The 18,479-nt window shown below is 41.2% G+C and overlaps 1 protein-coding gene across 22 annotated transcripts in view; it reads right to left on the reverse strand.

The window, feature by feature from the left end:
* Pard3 (par-3 family cell polarity regulator) overlaps positions 1-18,479 on the reverse strand; it is a 531,306-nt gene that overhangs the window by 295,224 nt on the left and 217,603 nt on the right. For all 22 annotated transcript variants that reach the window (XM_013123087.3, XM_005083451.4, XM_005083453.4 and 19 more), the window contains exon 4: positions 6,371-6,549. In XM_013123087.3, the coding sequence (XP_012978541.1) occupies positions 6,371-6,549 (179 nt within the window). The remainder of the gene's footprint in view (positions 1-6,370; positions 6,550-18,479) is intronic.

Consider the following 18,479-nt stretch of genomic DNA (forward strand, 5'->3'; position numbering starts at 1 on the left):
ATGGCTATGATGTTCTCATGTTTGAAGCTGGGAGTTGGAACCTCCTGCACTGAAATACTCTACAGACAAAAACGAGGGATGCCCAAAGGCCAGAACCCAGCCCCTGCCCTCAGCACAGCCTCCCATCACACGGAAATGCTATTTCCAGTTCTGGTTCTGTCGGGACAGAAGTAGCCAGTGTTAAGACACAGTTAGCTGTAAAGATGGCTTTAAAGCACTTAGAATAAGTTAATTTCAGTTGACTTCAATTTAAGAAGTGGGTAATCCAATGAGGAGATATTGGGGGGGATTGGTGGGAGGGCACGGGAGGAGGGGAAGGAAACAGAGAGGGACCTGGAATTGACATGTGAAGCAACCTTGTTTCTAATTTAAATTTAAAAATTATATATATATATGAAGTGGGTAATCCAAGTATGAAAAGAAGTTAAATGTCACAAAACCATATATATTTTCCAGATTCTGTTCTACTATGTTCATTATTATAACAGGAGATGATGATGATGATGATGATGATGATGATGATGCCTGAAATGACCGTATCTCTGTATAACCACATCAACCTGTGTGCTCTTTCCTTCTCCTCTCTGTCTGTCTCTAGTGCTGGGATTGCAGGGCACTCCTGGCTCCTCACCAACAAGCACATTATCCATTTTCTCTGAACAGGGAACCACCCAGAAAGGGTGGCATTCCAGAGTGGACAAAGGAGCTATAAAGACTCCAACCTCCCTGAATATCTAGACAAGAGATGGCCTGGGCTCATTCCAGGCACCGCAGAAAAAGATTTAGAAGAGAAGATGATGGTTCGGTCAATAAAGCAAGAACCTGAGTTTGAATTCTCTCTCCCCATTCTTCCCTTTCTCCATTCCCCCTTCTCCTCCTTTCCTCCCCACCTCTCACCTTTCTCCCTTTCCCCTGTGTTAGGCCACTAGTATTACTACAGCATACTCAAAGAGGAACATGGAGTTATTCAACAAGACAGGCTTTGAACTAGAAAAGTCTACCCCTTCTTTTTACGTTCATTTCATGCACACATACCTCCAGCATGCCTGTGACTTCTCACCGTGCTATATGTAAGTACTTCATGCTTTCTAATTATGAACTTAGATGAAAAAATAACAACTTTAAAACTTTCATCTCCTTATAAAGTAAGTCTAGCTCACAAACCTAATTTAAAAAAACAGGTGTCAATATAAGTTAACATTTAGGAATAGTCTCTGAAATACAAACCTAAAATTTTACTTTTATGAGAAATGATATAGGCAAAAAAATATAGATGTCAAACACAGAAAGCCCACCAAATAACATTAGTAAGCATAAACTCTAAAATGTCAAGTATAAGATAGAATATTCTGCAAATACTAATATTTACAAGAGATAGCAAAATCAATACTACAGACATTAGGAAGTGCACTGGAAATCAAACCTTCCTGCTTTCAGACTCCCCATTATGATAAGGATAGCCACTGTCTATATGGATGCACACACAACATTTGCCCTGGCATTACACTTCATGATTCCAAAAGGCTTCTCTACCACTCCATACTTTACATGTTAAATAAAAATCACAGTAGTATAACCATAGAAAGCAAAAATGTTTGTGGTGTCTTAAAGTTTACTAAAAGCAATGATGATTAGAATTAATTTCCAGACCTAGAGTACAGCTGAGGGGTAAAGTCCTAGTGTATGAAGACCATGGTTTCATCTTGAGCATCCTGGAAAAATACTGAGAAGAAGGGGTGATGGCTCAGTCAGCAAAGCAAGGACCTGACCTTGAATCTAAGCTCAGTGGTGACCTGCCTCAGTAACCCTGGGGCTGGGGGCAGGGACTGGTAGACCCCTGAAGTCCACTAGTCAGCCAACCTAGCCAAAGCGTTGAAACTGCAGGTTCAGTGAGAGACCCTGTCTCAAAAAAGACTGGAGCGTGACTAAGGAAAGCACCTACTGCCAGCTTCTTGCCTCCATACTCACACAAGTACACGTGCATCCACAAGCATGACCTCTAGTACACACACATACATGGGCACACAAGAGCACACATGCATGCGTGCGTACGTACACACACACACACACACACACACACACACACACACACACACACACACACACACACTGTGCCATTCTAAAGTAATAAGAAAGAGCTCTCATTTCTCAAAGGGCAGGAGATGGCAGAGGCTTTAGTTAGAAAGCTCCTTTCCCAAGTAGCTACATGTGCCAGGGAGTCCCAAGAATACACTAACCCTGACCAGTAAACAGAGAAATAGGAAAGTCAAGGGGTAAGAAACATTCCAAAGCCTCTCGCTGGAAAAAAATTAATAAATAATTTAAAAGCCACTGACAGCAATATGAGGTGTTTTTATTATGGCGTTCTTCCCCCTCTGCTAATTGGATAAGGATCTTTCTTGGAAATTTGCCAACATGTAGTTTCATGCTAAATCTACCGCTGTTTAATTTGTAAGGGAGGAGGTAAATGACTCAACAAAGCATCACCTGTTAATATTTAGGGGGAAGACCACTGTTTGTGACACCACATTGTGGCAATGCAGTCTTACACACTGCTTACCAGTTTGGCTAAGTGCCCCCTGCTGTTTTTCATGTGACCAGTCACAGGCTGGCACACAGGGATACTGACTGAATAAGGAGGACCAGGGAGTCAGGGAAATGACTTAAGTTTCCACACAGATTAAATAACCCAGGCCAAGGTAAACATCCACTGCAGGTGAAATCTCAGGTGAAAAGCAGTGTCTAACAAGCCACTCTCCACGTCCTCTGGAAAGGTAGCCAGCAACAGAACTGAGTGATATCTGAGACAACTCTGAGAAAGGCAAGATTCCCTTCCCTCCTTCCACCTCTCATACCCAAATAAAGTATATAAATTATAAAGAACCCCAGAATCCCACAGAAACCTACTCTCAGAGGTCTACCAGACTCAGCATCATGAAGGCCTGTGCCTGCAGGCCCTAAACTCCACAGTAGACATATATACAGTCATCCTACTTGATGATCCATCTGCCTTTGCCCCTAAAGTCCAAGTGCCCACTACAAATTGACAATAGTCTACAACATTTTAAAATCATGCACCATGGGCAGGCTCTAATGGATTCAGAAGAAAAATACTTAGAGCTCTTTGCCAACTGGCTAGCAATGTTTCTTCCCAGGTGCTTTCTCAATAAGAAAAAAAAAAGGTGAGGGGGAGTTCTTTTCATGGCTGAAAAACAAAAAAATATGGAATGAGACAGACAGAGATATAGAATGATAGATATGAAATGTTTTATGGTACTGACAACATATAATTTAAGATTTATTTATTTTATTTGTATTGGTGTATTGCCTACATGCATATTTGTGCACCACCCATATGCCTGGTGTCCATGGAGGCATCAGACTCACTAGAACTATAGTTAACAGACTCTAGTTGAGAGTCACCACGTGAATGCTGGAAATCAAACCTGGCTCTTCAGCAAGAATGTTTAATGCTCTTAAGCACTGAGCCATCTCTCTGGCTCCCAGCATATAATTTTGTCAAGATTAGTAAATTAATAACTGAGAAGTTAAGCAAGACAAAAACCAAAAACACAAAGGCAGTTACCCACTACCTTTCTGTATCCTCTGTGAGGACATAGTGTCATCTAGGGGCTTGTATTAACCTAGGCTTTTCCCTTGGGAAAGTGTGGCATGGGACAACATAGAATACTATTCTGTTCAGTAGAGAAAAGTCTCATTGGGTATATCAGAATTTCTAAAAAGGAAAATATAGTCAAGGTTGGGTACCAATATGATTATTTGCAATGTGAGAAGATAAAAATTGGTCAAGAGTGAGTGGATCATAAATCAGAGAAGGCTATATAGTAGGATATGTCACATTATTTAAAATATTCTCTAATAGCTGGGCGTTGGTGGCGCATGCCTTTAATCCCAGCACTCGGGAGGCAGAGGCAGGTGGATCTCTGTGAGTTCGAGGCCAGGTTGGACCGACAGCCTCCAAAACAGAGAAACCCTGTCTCATAAAACCAAAAAAAAATTCTCTAATAAAATCCAAATAGAAAATCTTAGTAGTAGTAGAGGGAAAATGTAGGAATACTGAGTAGCAGATATGCAGAGATAACATGGCAGAGTATATGTGTGCGTTCGAATGTGTGTGTGTGAGTATGTAAATGTACATGTGTGCGCGTGTGTGTTTCACTGGTATCCTGGTCCAAATACTAGTCAATTCCAACCCTACTTAGCTCCAGAGATCTGAGGAAAGCCTGCTTGCAGTGGTGTGGCTATCCACCATTGACTTATCAATGAGAGATGCTGGCTTTGGAGACACAGGTGATTTTACATTAGTCTAGTCTTCTGGTTTCCCAGGTGTTCCCAGTGACAGATACATATTATTTACTGCCAAGGCAGAAGTGCAATTGGTTAATTATTCTAAGCATCTCAATATGCCCCTTGCATGCCTTCCTCTGCGGCAGAAGTGGGAAGGATGATGATCACTCCCTAGAGCTTCAGCAAGAAAGAGTCTGCACTGCATGCAAATGAGTCTGCTATCTAAATTCATTGGTGGGAAATTTCAGATTCCAATGGCAGTAATTAAAGGGAAGCTCCTTGGTCCACTGCCACTCACAGCATCTGGAGATTCAGCCTCCATTTTGCAGGCAAGGCAAGCACCTGTGAGGACAGAATGATATCTAGTGTGGAGACTGCTGGAATGCGCCTGCTTAGAGACAGGTCTGATATGCACCAGGTCAGGCATGTTCTGTGAAATTTTCCAATAATATTTGAGAAAGACATTCTAAGTATTAAGCACATTCATGTTTGAAATATGATAAAAACAGATCTGTTTGCTATAACTACACCTAAGTCACATACCCAAGATACATACTAAATGAGTCACAGAAGCCTGGTTGTGCTCAGACCATTGGCCTGCCAAAATTGACTGGATGAAAGCCCACTTGAAAAAAATATTCTTTAATTATAAACTTCACTTGATTATAAATTTGTAAATACTTATATAAATTAATTCTGACAAAAATTAAATGCCATGAGGCCTAGTCAGAAAGTAAATTTTCCTTCTTTGGTCAGTTCACTTCAAGTTTCCTCAGGGCTCATGCTGGCTTCAAGGAGCAAGCAATCTAATGAGTTTCCTTGCAGAATCTTTCAGAGTAAGGCTAACAGCTAAATCAATAGGCACCAAGAACCCAAAAGTACACTGCCTTCCATGTTTGCCCTTTAAGACTCTTGTCAGTTTTTATTATTATATTATCACTGTTCTGGGCACTGAAACCTGGGTTGAGTTTGCTGTAAGGGCTCTGCCTCAGAGCTATACCTCTGGCTTCAGTCTTCTCATTTTAGATGTATTTACCCCATGGTTTTTATTTTCACTTGAACTAATACTAATAAAGACAAGAGAAAGTTGGAATGCAAAACAAAATTGAAAGAAACTTCGCTATGAGCTACCACACAGATGCACAGGATGAGTCAAGCAACCCTCAAGCTGTGCCCAGTTTGATATTAATGTGATTGGCACTATGTGGTAACACCTCCACAGCTCTCGTCACAGGCTGTGTGAAATTACTGGCTACAGTGAAACGTGTTCACAGAATCTTATTCTGCAGATACAACCATGAAAACATGCCTTAAAGCTCATTAGGTAAGAGAAAGGGATGTTGAGGTTCTCTGGGCATAGGAGATGAAGATCGCAGCAAACAGGATTACTATACTAAAGTGCAGGCACTGGACTCAGTAACATGTCAAGGAAGCAAGGTGCACAATGACAAGACAGCACATTTCCACTCCCCATGGGATCAGGATAAAACGATGAAAGAAACAGAATAAAATACCATGAAAGGCGCTTTTATACTTCTAAATCTATAATGGTCCAAGTCCCTTGATATACTTCCCAAGACAACACAGGTGTTTGCTTATCCATGTATAAATTATCTCCAGAAGGCCATGCAGAAAGCACAAAGAAGACATTTCCTTTAAAGAGAGAAGCAAGAAACCAGAAACTAAATAAGAAAGGGACTTTATAGGGCAACACTTCATGTTCAAGTTTTCCTTCTGAGACTGGTTTACAGTTCAGGGTTAAAGAACTTCCCTGACATGGTAAGGCCTTGGTTTCCATCCCTGTGACTGAGGAAGAAAAGAGGTGAAGTGACATAAGCGTGAAAAAGTGAAAGGAAGGGGAGATCCCCATACTCCACATATAGCATTGAATTTATCAGAAAATTGAAACAAACTACCCATTAGTTTCTCCACAAATTGATGATAAAAATCACTAACACTCACACAGGGCCATAGCATATGCCCAAGGAACACCTGACCACACTTGACTGACACCAAAGTACAGAAGATGACAACGGTTGCAGAAACAAATGGGTGTGGTTACCTTCCTGTCACACGTTTTGGGACTTCCAGTGGTGTTCTGCTTGAGAAAGCCAGCTGTTGTGGACCATCGGGTGGGGTTTTTCCTGGAGGGCTCCTCGGAGGAAAAGTTATTATCACTGACCGAAGTGGAGAGGCCAGTTAAAGCTGGGTCACTGCTCCGGCGGACATGAAGAGGCATATCTACACACACAAAGAGAGGATTGGACTTAGCAGACATGAACACCACAATAGGAAAGATACATTCAATCCAAAGACAAGTATTTTTTTTAATTTTGCAATTTAAGGTTTAATCGCATTTACTTATTGTGTGTCTGTATATGTTTGTGGGTGTGTGCATGACACACACATGTATTGAGGTTGGAAAAGCACTTATTCAAGTTGAGTTTCTCCTTCTACCATGCGGGATCCTTGGATGGAATTTAAATCCTTGGGCTTGGAGGCAAGCACCTTTATTTGCTGAGACATCTTGCTAGCCCAAGTAATGCTTTTACAAAGACACAGTGAGCTAGTAATCTAGCACAAATCCTATCAGGCCTTCAAATGCCCTGGCAGTGAAGGAGATGGAGGAGAGGTCCAGCTCTGGACAAAGCTGCCTGGCCTGGTATTTGGACTTCACCACTCATTCCCAACAAGCCTACTGGTCCTCTACCTCTATCTAGTCACTTGCTACTGGAACAATGATGAAATAATATCCTGCTTAGTAAGAGTACTATGGGGTTTAAATAAGAATCAGTGTCTGGCATGTGATAAATACCAAATTGAGAATAACAATCCACACTGCTCTTATTTACCACTGTGTCTAGATGAATTATCCTAAAAATTACGCAAGACACTTAACAAAACAAAGTTATTTCATCTATCTTTTAATTGTATCTATAGAACTGTAAATATAGAACTTAGACAATGCTTGGATAGTCTCCTAAAGAACTATGTGGACTACACCTCTGCTTTTCTTCAGTAAATTATTGTAAGAAAATGCAAAGCACAAAGTTGTTTCTTTAATCTTCATTGTCAACCTGAAAAGATTTAGATTCTTCTAGGAGATATCTCTGGGCACACCAATAAGGATGTGTCCAGAAGACTGAGTCGCTCTCTCTCTCTCTCCCTCTCTCTCTCTCCCTCTCTCTCTCTCTCTCTCTCTCTCTCTCTCTCTCTCTCTCTCTCTCTCTCTCTCTCTCTCTCTCTCTCTCTCTCTCTCCTCCTTCCCTCCCTCCCTCCTTCCCTCCCTCCCTCCCTCCCTCCCTCCCTCCCTCCCTCCCTCCCTCCCTCCCTCCCTCCCTCCCTCCCTCCACAATCGGCAACAAATTCAGGCCAGTGTCTGTCTATGGTATCACTGAAGCATGGTAACCACAGCAGAGGAGAAACCCAAGATAGAGGTTTTATAACTGACCTAAAAAACTCTATCAAATGCTAGGCATGGTGATACACACTCAGGAGACACAGGCAAGGGGATCTCTGTAAGTTTGAGGCCAGCCTGGTCATACTGAGTTCCATGACAACCTGGACTGTATAATGAGACCTTGGTCTAAAAAATAAACCAACAGGAAAAAAAATCCCAAACCCAAAATACATCTAACAAAACAGCCCTTCCCAGGAAGCAGAAGCTCACCTATAAAACCACAAACAAGCCACCCTCAGCAGTATCCTACTGAATATCCATGTCTACCCCCATGAAAACTTGGTAACAGCACCACAACCTGGGCAACATTACCCAAGTGAAAAATCACTCATTAGTTTAACACTGGTTGTGGTTATGTCAATTTGATAGAAGGAACTCATACATAAAAATTATAGGATTCAATTTCTGATTTTTAAGTGTGTATAAATTACCTGAGACAGTCAACATACTTAAAATTTGCAATAAAAAAAATTAAACAGAGGCTAGGGATTTAGTTCTAGTGGCAGAGTGCACTTGCCTAACACAGAAAAACGCTTCGACCCAATTCTTAGTACTACATAAACTATGAGTGGTGATACACGCCTATAATCCCAGAACCTGTGGAGCAGGAGAATCAGAAGTACAAGATCATCCTTGACCACATAAGGAATAGGAGGCTGGCCTGGGCCATATGAGACCCCATAAATATATAAATAAAACGAACAAATAAGAACTATATAGTCCCTTTGAGACAAGTGCATAAAAACACACACGAATATCCATGTGTACTGATACTATAAGTAAAGTCCTCTATCAGAAGGAAACAAAATTGTAACCTAAATTGAGAGGGCTAAACTATTCCCAAGGATTATAATGATGTCTGTTTTGAGTAATATCAGTGCTAGGGGTGTTAGTTTTCTATCACTTAAACAGGTCTTAGTACCAATCTCCCTTCCAGATTCCACTGTGTAAGTATAAATATCATACTAGCTCACAAGACAAGGTCTTTAACAGAGGCACAGCCTACAGGCTAAAGCCAGCACCCACTATCTAGCACAAAATGACAAAGAAGTATATTCCATCTCACAGCAGAAATTTGCTTACCAGCATCAAAATAGTCAGGGGCACATACTACACTCCTGATTCTATTACTGGAATCACCAGTTCTGTCTAGACATGAGCACTATGTCAACCTGTTCATTTGAAACAAAGGGAAATCACACCTTGTGACTATGCAGTATTATGAAATTTCCCTTATATTCTAAGGGATTAGAACTTTCATTGAACCTCACAGCCAAAATTAGTGACACATGGTGAGGTCACTTAAGTCTCGAGACTGCTGCCCTACTATGTACTCGTCTGCTTATCTAACCTGACTTTAAAAGAACAACCAACTTTACAGGCCTTGACTTTTCCATGTAATCAACTTTTATACCCTAAGTTAATGCATAGCTGAAATCCCAAATTATATACTTTTCCATGCCCCGGACCCATGAGTAATGCATGCATGTGTGTATGTCACAGTAATAAATGCTGAAAACAGCAAACATACTGAAAGCAACTTTATAAAATGAATATCCAACATAAACATTGAAGACTATGTGTAGCTATTGCTTGATATCATGTGTTTGTTATCTGGGTCAGGTGGAGGCAGTGACTTAATCCCTTGTAAATCGCCAGTAAAAATTCTGCAAAGTATCCCTCATTCTTCACCTCACAAGATTCCTTCTGTGCTGTTCAATAAAAGAGAGAGCACAGTCCTTTGTTAGGGACACACAAACACAGGGACAGACAACACAAGACAGCATTCAGGCAGACAGAGATTCAGACTTAGACAAGATAGGCATCAAACAAGGATAAAGAAGTAGAGAACTCAGATTCCCAAGAGGAAGTGCTATTTAATTTCTTTCCCTTTAAGCAACCCTGACACATTCAGGCACATCTGTTCAGTTTGAGTATCTGTGTCTGTAAATAAAGTTGAATTATGGAAAAGTGGGGGTTGGAGTTGGAAGCTGTCTGCCAAGTGGATGAAGAAGCACTGGGTGGTGGGCTACAGAAACTGCAATTTGAGGGGCACTCCTGGGAGACATGGATATGCAGTCCCTCCTGTGCAGCCATTAAAGCCATGTTTGTATTTTAGGGAAACTGATTCCAAGAGTCACCATAAATCCACTCTGGGTGTGATCTTTGGGCTACCATCTAAAGAGTAATCCATGTGACGCCAACAACCTCTTTTATATATATGAGCTCTGTTGCATTCAAAAAGGTAAATTTGAATAACAATCATATCCAAGCTGGTAAGAAAATTATAGAACTAAATAAAGAAGTCAGCAGTGAATTCTCACTGGAGAGACTCAAGTAACCATACAAGGTGAAAAGCTCAGGTTCCAAAGGCTTTGAGGGGGCCATAAGAGTTGGGTGATCACAACACAGAAGCAGAATTGGCTGTCTTCAAATGGAAAGACTCCAACATGATGGTGACTGAAGTACACCAGACAGAGGGAAAAACAGCACACCATCCCATTCACAGGCAGAAGCTAAGTTGCTCTTGTAGAAGTGTGTACTGTGGGCTACAAGGGCAAGGAGGGGAAATGTGTACAAAGACAATCAGATAATGGAACATTCTCTGAAACCTGATAGGACAGTGTGGCAGCTGCAATCAAGAATCATTCATTTCACATTTCAAAATGGCAAAAGGATCCCGAACAATTCCAACTCAAAGAAGTGAAGAATGTTTGAGAAGATGGAGATGCTATTTATACTGTATGCATACAAATTTATCACTACCCATGGTATATGCAGGGCAGTATCACAATGTACTCCATGAATACACACAATAACTATGAAAACAGAGACCCCAGTGTGGCTCTTCATTCACACTCACAGAAATTCAGATCCAGTACGAACCGAATATCACACACTATAATGGTGCCCACTTGGAGGTGTACTGGTTTTATTTTTTTCTTGGTTTTATAACTGCATGAAAGGCATGTTTATGCAGCTTACACAGACATAAAGGTTTAGGAATAGAATAGTAGAACTAATGACTTCCTTTACGAGGGTCTGAATGATTTAATTTTTTAATATGAGTCTGGTACCAGTCACAACAGAGAAGCTTATGACTCACTTCAGAGATTAGCTGGGCTAAAAAAAACAAAAAAACAAAAAAAAAAAACGCATGAACAGCCAACTGTGGTCAAGGATAAATGTCCTAGACAAATGTACAGGTTCTGGAGCAGGGCTCAGTGACCACACAAATCATTCAGTTATTATTGGGATATCTATCAGAGAAGGCATCTATTTCTATCTACCTATGACTGTAAATGTTGGCATCAGGCATTAAAGAGGAGAATGTTGTTGTCTTCGAAGCAGAACCATACACACTGAAAACTACATACTCACTTCAGGACTCAGACGAACAGTACACTAACTACAATCACTGATTGTAACAGCAGCACACATCTACATCGCCAAGATGATAGCACAGAGAAGAAAAGGCCTCCTTGGTTAGTAGAGGAGGAACATGCATGGGTGGTTTCATGATAAGGAACAGCACAGGTGAACAGGCTGAGGCTGGTGTGGTTCTCAAACACTCACCTTAAGACCTGATCAAGTCCAAAAAGTGAGGGTCAGGTATGGTGATCCATGCAATGAATCCTAATACAACAGGGGCAGGTTAATCTCTGTGAATATGAGGCCAGCCCGGTCTACACAGTGAGTTCCAAGTCCCAGCCAGGGTACACAGTGTAACAAAACCAATAGCAACAAAAAAGTGAATGCCTCAAGCAGCCGTGCATTTGTGCAGCTCCAGGCTGAAGGCATTTATCATTTAATAAGTGAAAATGAAAAAGTGCTAAATCTTTACTGCTTTTTTCTTTTTAAGTAACAATAATAAACACACTATATGCTCCATAACCAATATGAGTTTATGATGATGACTTTACAAAAAGCAAAGCATAGAAACAGAGAAGACAGCCACTGCTTTATATTTCATACAATAGAAGACACCAGGATTCCACATGGGCTTCTGCAGGCATTCTGCTACAAAATGGGAAAGTGCAGAGGCAAACAGCATCACAATGGTGGAGCTGGAGCAAGATCATATTCTAATTGCGTTCTGAGGAAATTGTGGAGATTCCTCGCCCATACTTAACGAATGGCAGTTCTCAAAGGTCAGATACAACATGGGTGTGAACTTTTCCGTTACCTTAAAATCTGCTTGTCTATCTCAGACTTTTAATGGACTATCTACTTATGAAAATTCTGCAGCATTAGTCATCTGGAAAATATTAGTTATTGAGCTATGCCAATCTCCTCAATGTTGACACATTTTCTTTCCTATCAGAAAAAAATCACATATGTTAACGTCTCCACTGATCTCATTGGGAACGTGTTATAGGGTGGGAAGTTGTCAACAGGAGCAAGTTATGGGTTGGGAAGATGTCAGTCATGCTTATAGTGGGTGTGAGTTTCCAAAACCTGCTTTTCACTACAAGGTTGAATTTTTCTTTGGCAACAAATACTGTCAGTGGTTGCCCTTGTTTGAGGGGTTTCTGTCATCCACTCACTAGAAACCATGAGATACCAAGTTCTGAATATCGCAAAGTTCTTCTGTCCCTTTTAAAAATATAAACAATGTCCCAGGGCTGGTGAGATGAGTATAGATGAGTGTTTACTATGCAAGCATGAGGACCCTGATCCTGGGAAGCAGGGAGAAATGATCCCTCACCAGCTAGACTAGCCAGAAATGGTGAGCTCCAGATTCAGCAAAAGAATCTGTCTAAAATAAGGTAGACAACAGCAAACATCAACCTCTGACCTGTATGCATTCATGTGCATGCAATTGAACACGAACACACACACACACGCACAATGAAATCTAAAAGGTTCCCAAGTCAAACCAATGCCCAGCAGTTTTTTTTTTAGACAGCTACAATGTTTTATGCCTGCTTCCCATCATGCCATTTATAATCTGTGTACTTGAAGTCAGGTTGAAGTAATTGCTTGCCCTAGTTCATCAAGGGATAAGCAGTATGAATGACAAGCAGGGATTTTTTTCAACTGAGTGTATGGGGCAAAAAAAAAAAAAAAAAAAAAAAAAGCATGCCAGCATGTTACCTTTGGGCTGTCTCTACCCACACAGGTATGAAGCAAGTCAACAATAACAATGAGGATTCCCCATGCCTTGAGACTGGGGGAATGAGTCCAGGGCCTCAAACATGGTAGCTGAGCCTAGAACCACTACACCCCATTCAGTCAGTGGATATACCTTAATAATGATGAAAATGTGTTATAATCTGGCCTCCACAAAATGATGTCAATGACACATAAGGACCCATGAGCCAGAGCATAAGACCCATGGACCCGGTTCCTAGACCCTAGAAGTAATTCCTCTTTCAGGGCTTTAGTTCCCCACAGGTAAAAACAGAGACCACAATGATGGCTGAAAAGATTCTGTGAGGACCAAACATGTGATCTCATACATGTTCACTGCCCTCATCAGGATCTTCCATCAGACCTTTTCCTAACAGAACTGATAACCATCTAGTAACACTTCAGAGAGAGTATAAAAGAATTCATAAGCACCTATGTTGCAATATTACAAGTACTACAGTCTGCAAATACCAAAAGCTGTGCAGACGGGTACAAAGTTAGGCACACGGTGAAGGAGGACATCTGAGCAAGTAGACGAGGTCTTTAGAAAGGTCATTATAATAAATATCTAGGCTTGTGGTTAAGCACTACTATCAGGAGGCTTGCCATCTCTTCTCATAACCACAGAACTTAGTATTATATACAGAATACCATTTTGCACTGGCCACTGAGGAATAAAACATGAATGCAGTATCTTTCCTTATTTCATTTCCTGTTGATGTGATAAAACTCTCTTGACAAAAGCAACTTAGGAGAAAAATTATATGACTCCCAATTCCAGTTTCCAGTTCATCACTGTGGGGAAGGCCAAGGTGGCAGCTGATCACACCATATCCAGTCTGGAGCAGAGAGAACTTGTTCAACACACATGTTCTCCACTCTTAAGAGTCTGGGTCTTCTCCCTAGTGGATGCTTTGATCCACACTGAGGGCTGGGTCCTCCTGAACTGTCTTCATCAAGACAAGCCCTCACAGATATTCCCACGGGCCAACATGATCTAGATAACACCTCATTGAAACTCTCATGCAAGGTGATTCTAAAAATCTAACCATTACAAGACTTCTGCAACTTATAAAATGACCCCTGAGCCTGTGGCCTATTGCAGCATCACTAATAATCCGGTGTGCTCTATGCCCATCACAGTAATTGGCAATAATGGATGTTCCTTATCTGTCGAAATTCCTCAGGCCTAATTTTAGGAAAACAGAAGTATTTAATATGAAAATAAAACTTTCCAACCAAGTGATCTTCTGATTTATTTAATATATAGATGTTCAAAGCTTGGCCTCTGAAACATTAAAAAGAAAATTCAGAGATAGGCATCTTTAATAATGAAGCTGCTGGCTGCAGCTCAGAAGGACGTGCAGTGGTACTAAGCCTGGAACAGCTGTGCGGGCCGTTTGATGCCATCACTGCTTTGAAGAAGGGCGAAAGCACCAATAAACCACTATCACATGATCCCAGATTCTCTGTGCCGCTAGTGCACTATAAATATTGATTTGTTTGCCTAGGTAACATTCTTCTTAAGTAAGACAAAGAAAGGGTAAATCTAATAAGGAATTAGAGCAGATGCTAAACAGGAGATGCAAGTATTGAGTTCAACTGCCGCCTCTTCACCTTGCTGAATGCTACTTCTCCTAGTTTTTCAGTTGACTCATGTATTATTTAACCACTTGAGGCAATGAATAAACTTGTTCCAGAAAAGCCCTGCATAAGCTGGCAAGATATTTAATCAAATCTAAAAATAGCACACAGTCACAAGGTTCCTAGAAATACTTACTATACAAATGGCACAATTACTCCGCATACAAAGTGTAACTATTTCTCCCATCTCCGGGGCCACTAGACAGCTCCTGAAGACACAGTTCACTGTGGGAAAAGCCAAGTTATTGGCATGTGCCAGTGGCAATGTACCAAGCCAAAGCCTGGAAAAATTCCCTATACAGAGGTTTCGAGAAGACTTCAGGCAGCCTTCCAACCCTATTTCCTATGCCACTTGTCATGGCCCAGTGCTCAGCCCTACCCAGATTGGCAGTTCCACCTCGAAGCTCTGCAGAAAGACAGTCCCAAAGCTCACAAAGGAACAAGTGAGGAAAGCCCGGGGCTTTTTGGCTTAACTTCCTACAGCACTCCAAGCCTGGTTCTATCCTTTGGAAAGCATATGGGATGTCTTTCTAAACCACCAATCAAATGCAGTTGCTCAGAACTCTTGGTCTAGTTGGGCCATAGCAACATTAGATAGAACAAGTCCTAGTCTTTACTTTCTAAGATATATTAGCTGAAGTTCCTAGGAAAAAAAAGTCGTCCCAATAGAAAGCCTTCTACAAAAGCTAAATGGCTGATAAGAACATCAGTAATCGTAGCCAGCTAGATTGTTGCAGGTCTCAGGCTGAATTACCCTGGACTATCTTTTCCAAATAGGTACTTACTGTCCACCTCTCTATGTGCCCTACCATCCTGTGACTATTAGGTAGGTCATTTTGAAATGTATTAATAGAGCACTAGCTTCCACTACTCCAAAGACTAAGAATATCCTCAAACAGTATCTGAGGCCTACTGCTGAGATTTCCCACTTCACTGTAATGAGCTCACCTGGACGCCCAACAATGTATTTGAAAAGTGCCTTGATTTATAAAACTTTTGTTCTCTTATTATAAAAAAAAGAAAATCAGGAAAAAGTATTACCATGTCAGAACACAAAATTTGGAGTAACCTGAATCATTCATTCCTGGGTCATGGCCATTTGCATTTGGCTCCCCAATAAACCACCTCTTTATTCCTTCCTAGGTGAGAGCTGTGCTTTTGGGTTTTTTGTTTGTTTGCTTGCTTGCTTGCTGGCTTGCTTTGCTTGTTGTTTGTTCTGCATGGACAGATCTGAATGCTTCTGTGCTTAATACCCAGATGCAGCTGAAGGTACCAAATGCCACAGGTATTCCCAGGCCCACCACTCTGAGGTTCCCACAGCTGAATGGAAGCTGTGCTCATATGCACTTTGTCAGTTAGAGCTAACCTTCATTATTAAATTCTTCCTCCAGCACAGAAAATGGTACTTGGAAATGTTTGCAAAAATGGTTTATAAATGAAACTGATGAATAAATGTGGCTGCCAGCTATCTCTACCTTTTTTCTATCTACTGTCTCAATTACTGTAAGGTCAATCTCTTTATCAAAGAAGAAACAATGATCCATACTGGATAGCTCAAGGGGATTTTTTTAAACTGTTGAGAAAAGAATGAATTGCTAGTTCAAGCACTGCCAATAGTAGATAGTATCCCAGTAATGTATTCTTTCCATTTTATTGTTTTTACTATTAAGTTTGCACTTTAGCCCTTCATGCATAGCTGATTCCCCTCCAGGAATGCCAGAGCACCGCATACTGCAGGTCAAAGCTGACACTCCAGTAAGAATTTGAGGCTCTTTCAGAATCAAATCCTTCTTATCCCTACCACTTCATCAGTTCAGTTCAACAATCATGGGATCATATTTGAAAATTATCAATTATATATGATGAGGAATTTGTCTCTCAGAAATTGCCATCGACTATTGATTAATGGAGATTTTTATAAAGGCTCAGTGCTGTCCTTGGACATTTGTCTTCTATTATCTTATTAAGGTTTGCAGCCGTCACTCACTGTCAGGTCAACTTTTGAGAAGCATTACTTTCCCATTGCTTTATTATTCTAACCTCTGACCTGCAATGCTATGGAAAAGTGTAACACATCCCCTCATCTAGGGACTACAGATCCACAACATTCACTGGCTGATTTTCTATTAATGGATGCACTCAGGAGCCTCTATCTTCATCTGGCTCTACAATTACTCCACCCACATGTTTCTTGTCAGCTGTTTCATGGAGGCAAACCTCCTCGGATGTTTCCAGGACTCAGACTTCTGCTGTGGTTAATGGGTTTGTTTGCTCTTGTGGTGCTGGGGATGGACCCCAGGCATCAAAGGTGCTTAGGCAAATGCAGTGCAATACGCTCCAGCCCACATCTCTTCCCTTTATTTTGGTCACAAGTGGAATTTTTGTCCTAAAAAATGAATCTCCACTAAAGAAGCTTGAGGACTCACTATATGCTAGGTACTCAACTAACTGCTGGTGCAAACAGATTTCAGGGAGGATAAAGGGACCATAAAGAAACAATGCATATTATGTCATCAGGGATTGGTGTTGTGAAAAGCTAAATGTAGTAAGGGCCAATGGGAGGGAAACACTTTCTAAGGGGGAGAGCAGGGCACATGTTGTCTAGTTTCAGATCAATTCCTCGCTGTGCCACCTTGTACATGCTGATTGGTAATAAGCTCTTTTGGCACCAGTAAGCAGCTCCAAACAATGAGCAAGGCTTCATGGTCCTGAAACATATGACTATGTGACTACATGTATTACCTTCAGTGTGTGGAGATCTCCCACTGATAATGTAATGCAGTTGTTCTTCTCCTTACATGAAGAGTAATGGAATGTTAATGCATGAATGGAGTCATTGACATTGACTATTGTTAAAAAGGTAAGAGGAACTTTAACACATTAATGAGGAATTCTTCAAAGCAAGGCTAAGCACATAGTTAAAGTCATTTTTCCTATTTATAGGGAGAGAAATTTGGTGTTAGAATAAGAAGACCTGACTAGAGTTAATGTACAAGTGATGTGGAGATAAATCCATGCCTCAGTCATCAGAAAAAAGACAGTGGGCTCCTACCGATGGGAATCCCAGAGTCTAGGGCTGAAACCCTACCCTGTTCACAAAATTGTCAGCATCCAGAGTCCTCATCACCAAAAGGCAGACATACAGCAAATGCATTTGAGCAAACCTCATATTAACAAAGTAGGAAGGACAGACAAACGCTGTTTGTCTCTCAGCTCACCCGGCCCAACTGGGGCTTGAACATCTGTACATATTCTTCACAGAAAGAAAGAAGGGCCACCACGTAAAGAATTGAGAATGAGATATGCTCCTTCTAGGGAAAGCTGAGCAAAAACAAAAACTCTTAGTTTACCATAACGTACTGTCTTGTTAGAAGACTTGTATGAGGGAGGGGTGTCACACTGAAGGGAAGGACCTTGGGGTGTGTGTGTGTGTGTGTGTGTGTGTGTGTGTGTGTGTGTGTGCGTGCGCACAAATGCTTCACATTTCATGCCTGAGCCACAAGCATCATCTGGGCTAACAGAAGTGTGTGACATGACCTTAACCTGTATGTTCATACACTGTAACTGTATGATCTTGAAAAATGGGTTTATTTGTATGAAAATAATCACGTCAGGCAAATATTTGGTGGGCTAAGGATGATGCCTGACCCATGACAAGCACCAAAGGAGGGTGCCCTCATGTGGATCCACTCCTGTATCTGCCTGCAGATGTTAAAGATGAAAATCCAGACCAACAGTAAACTCAAGCATCTGTGTGTGCTCGTGTGTACGTGTGTGTGCGAACATGTGTGCACATGTGCGTGTGCAAGCACACTCTGTGAAAAACATCCATCTTTCTTATTCTTTACTAGTTTGCTGTAAAGAGGATCTGGGCACAATTTATGAAACACTTGGCTTCAGGGCACTACCCAGAAGTATTAAAGATTTAGTGTAG

Source organism: Mesocricetus auratus, unplaced genomic scaffold (assembly GCF_017639785.1).
Source record: "Mesocricetus auratus isolate SY011 unplaced genomic scaffold, BCM_Maur_2.0 Super-Scaffold_100013, whole genome shotgun sequence".
Taxonomy (NCBI): domain Eukaryota; kingdom Metazoa; phylum Chordata; class Mammalia; order Rodentia; family Cricetidae; genus Mesocricetus; species Mesocricetus auratus.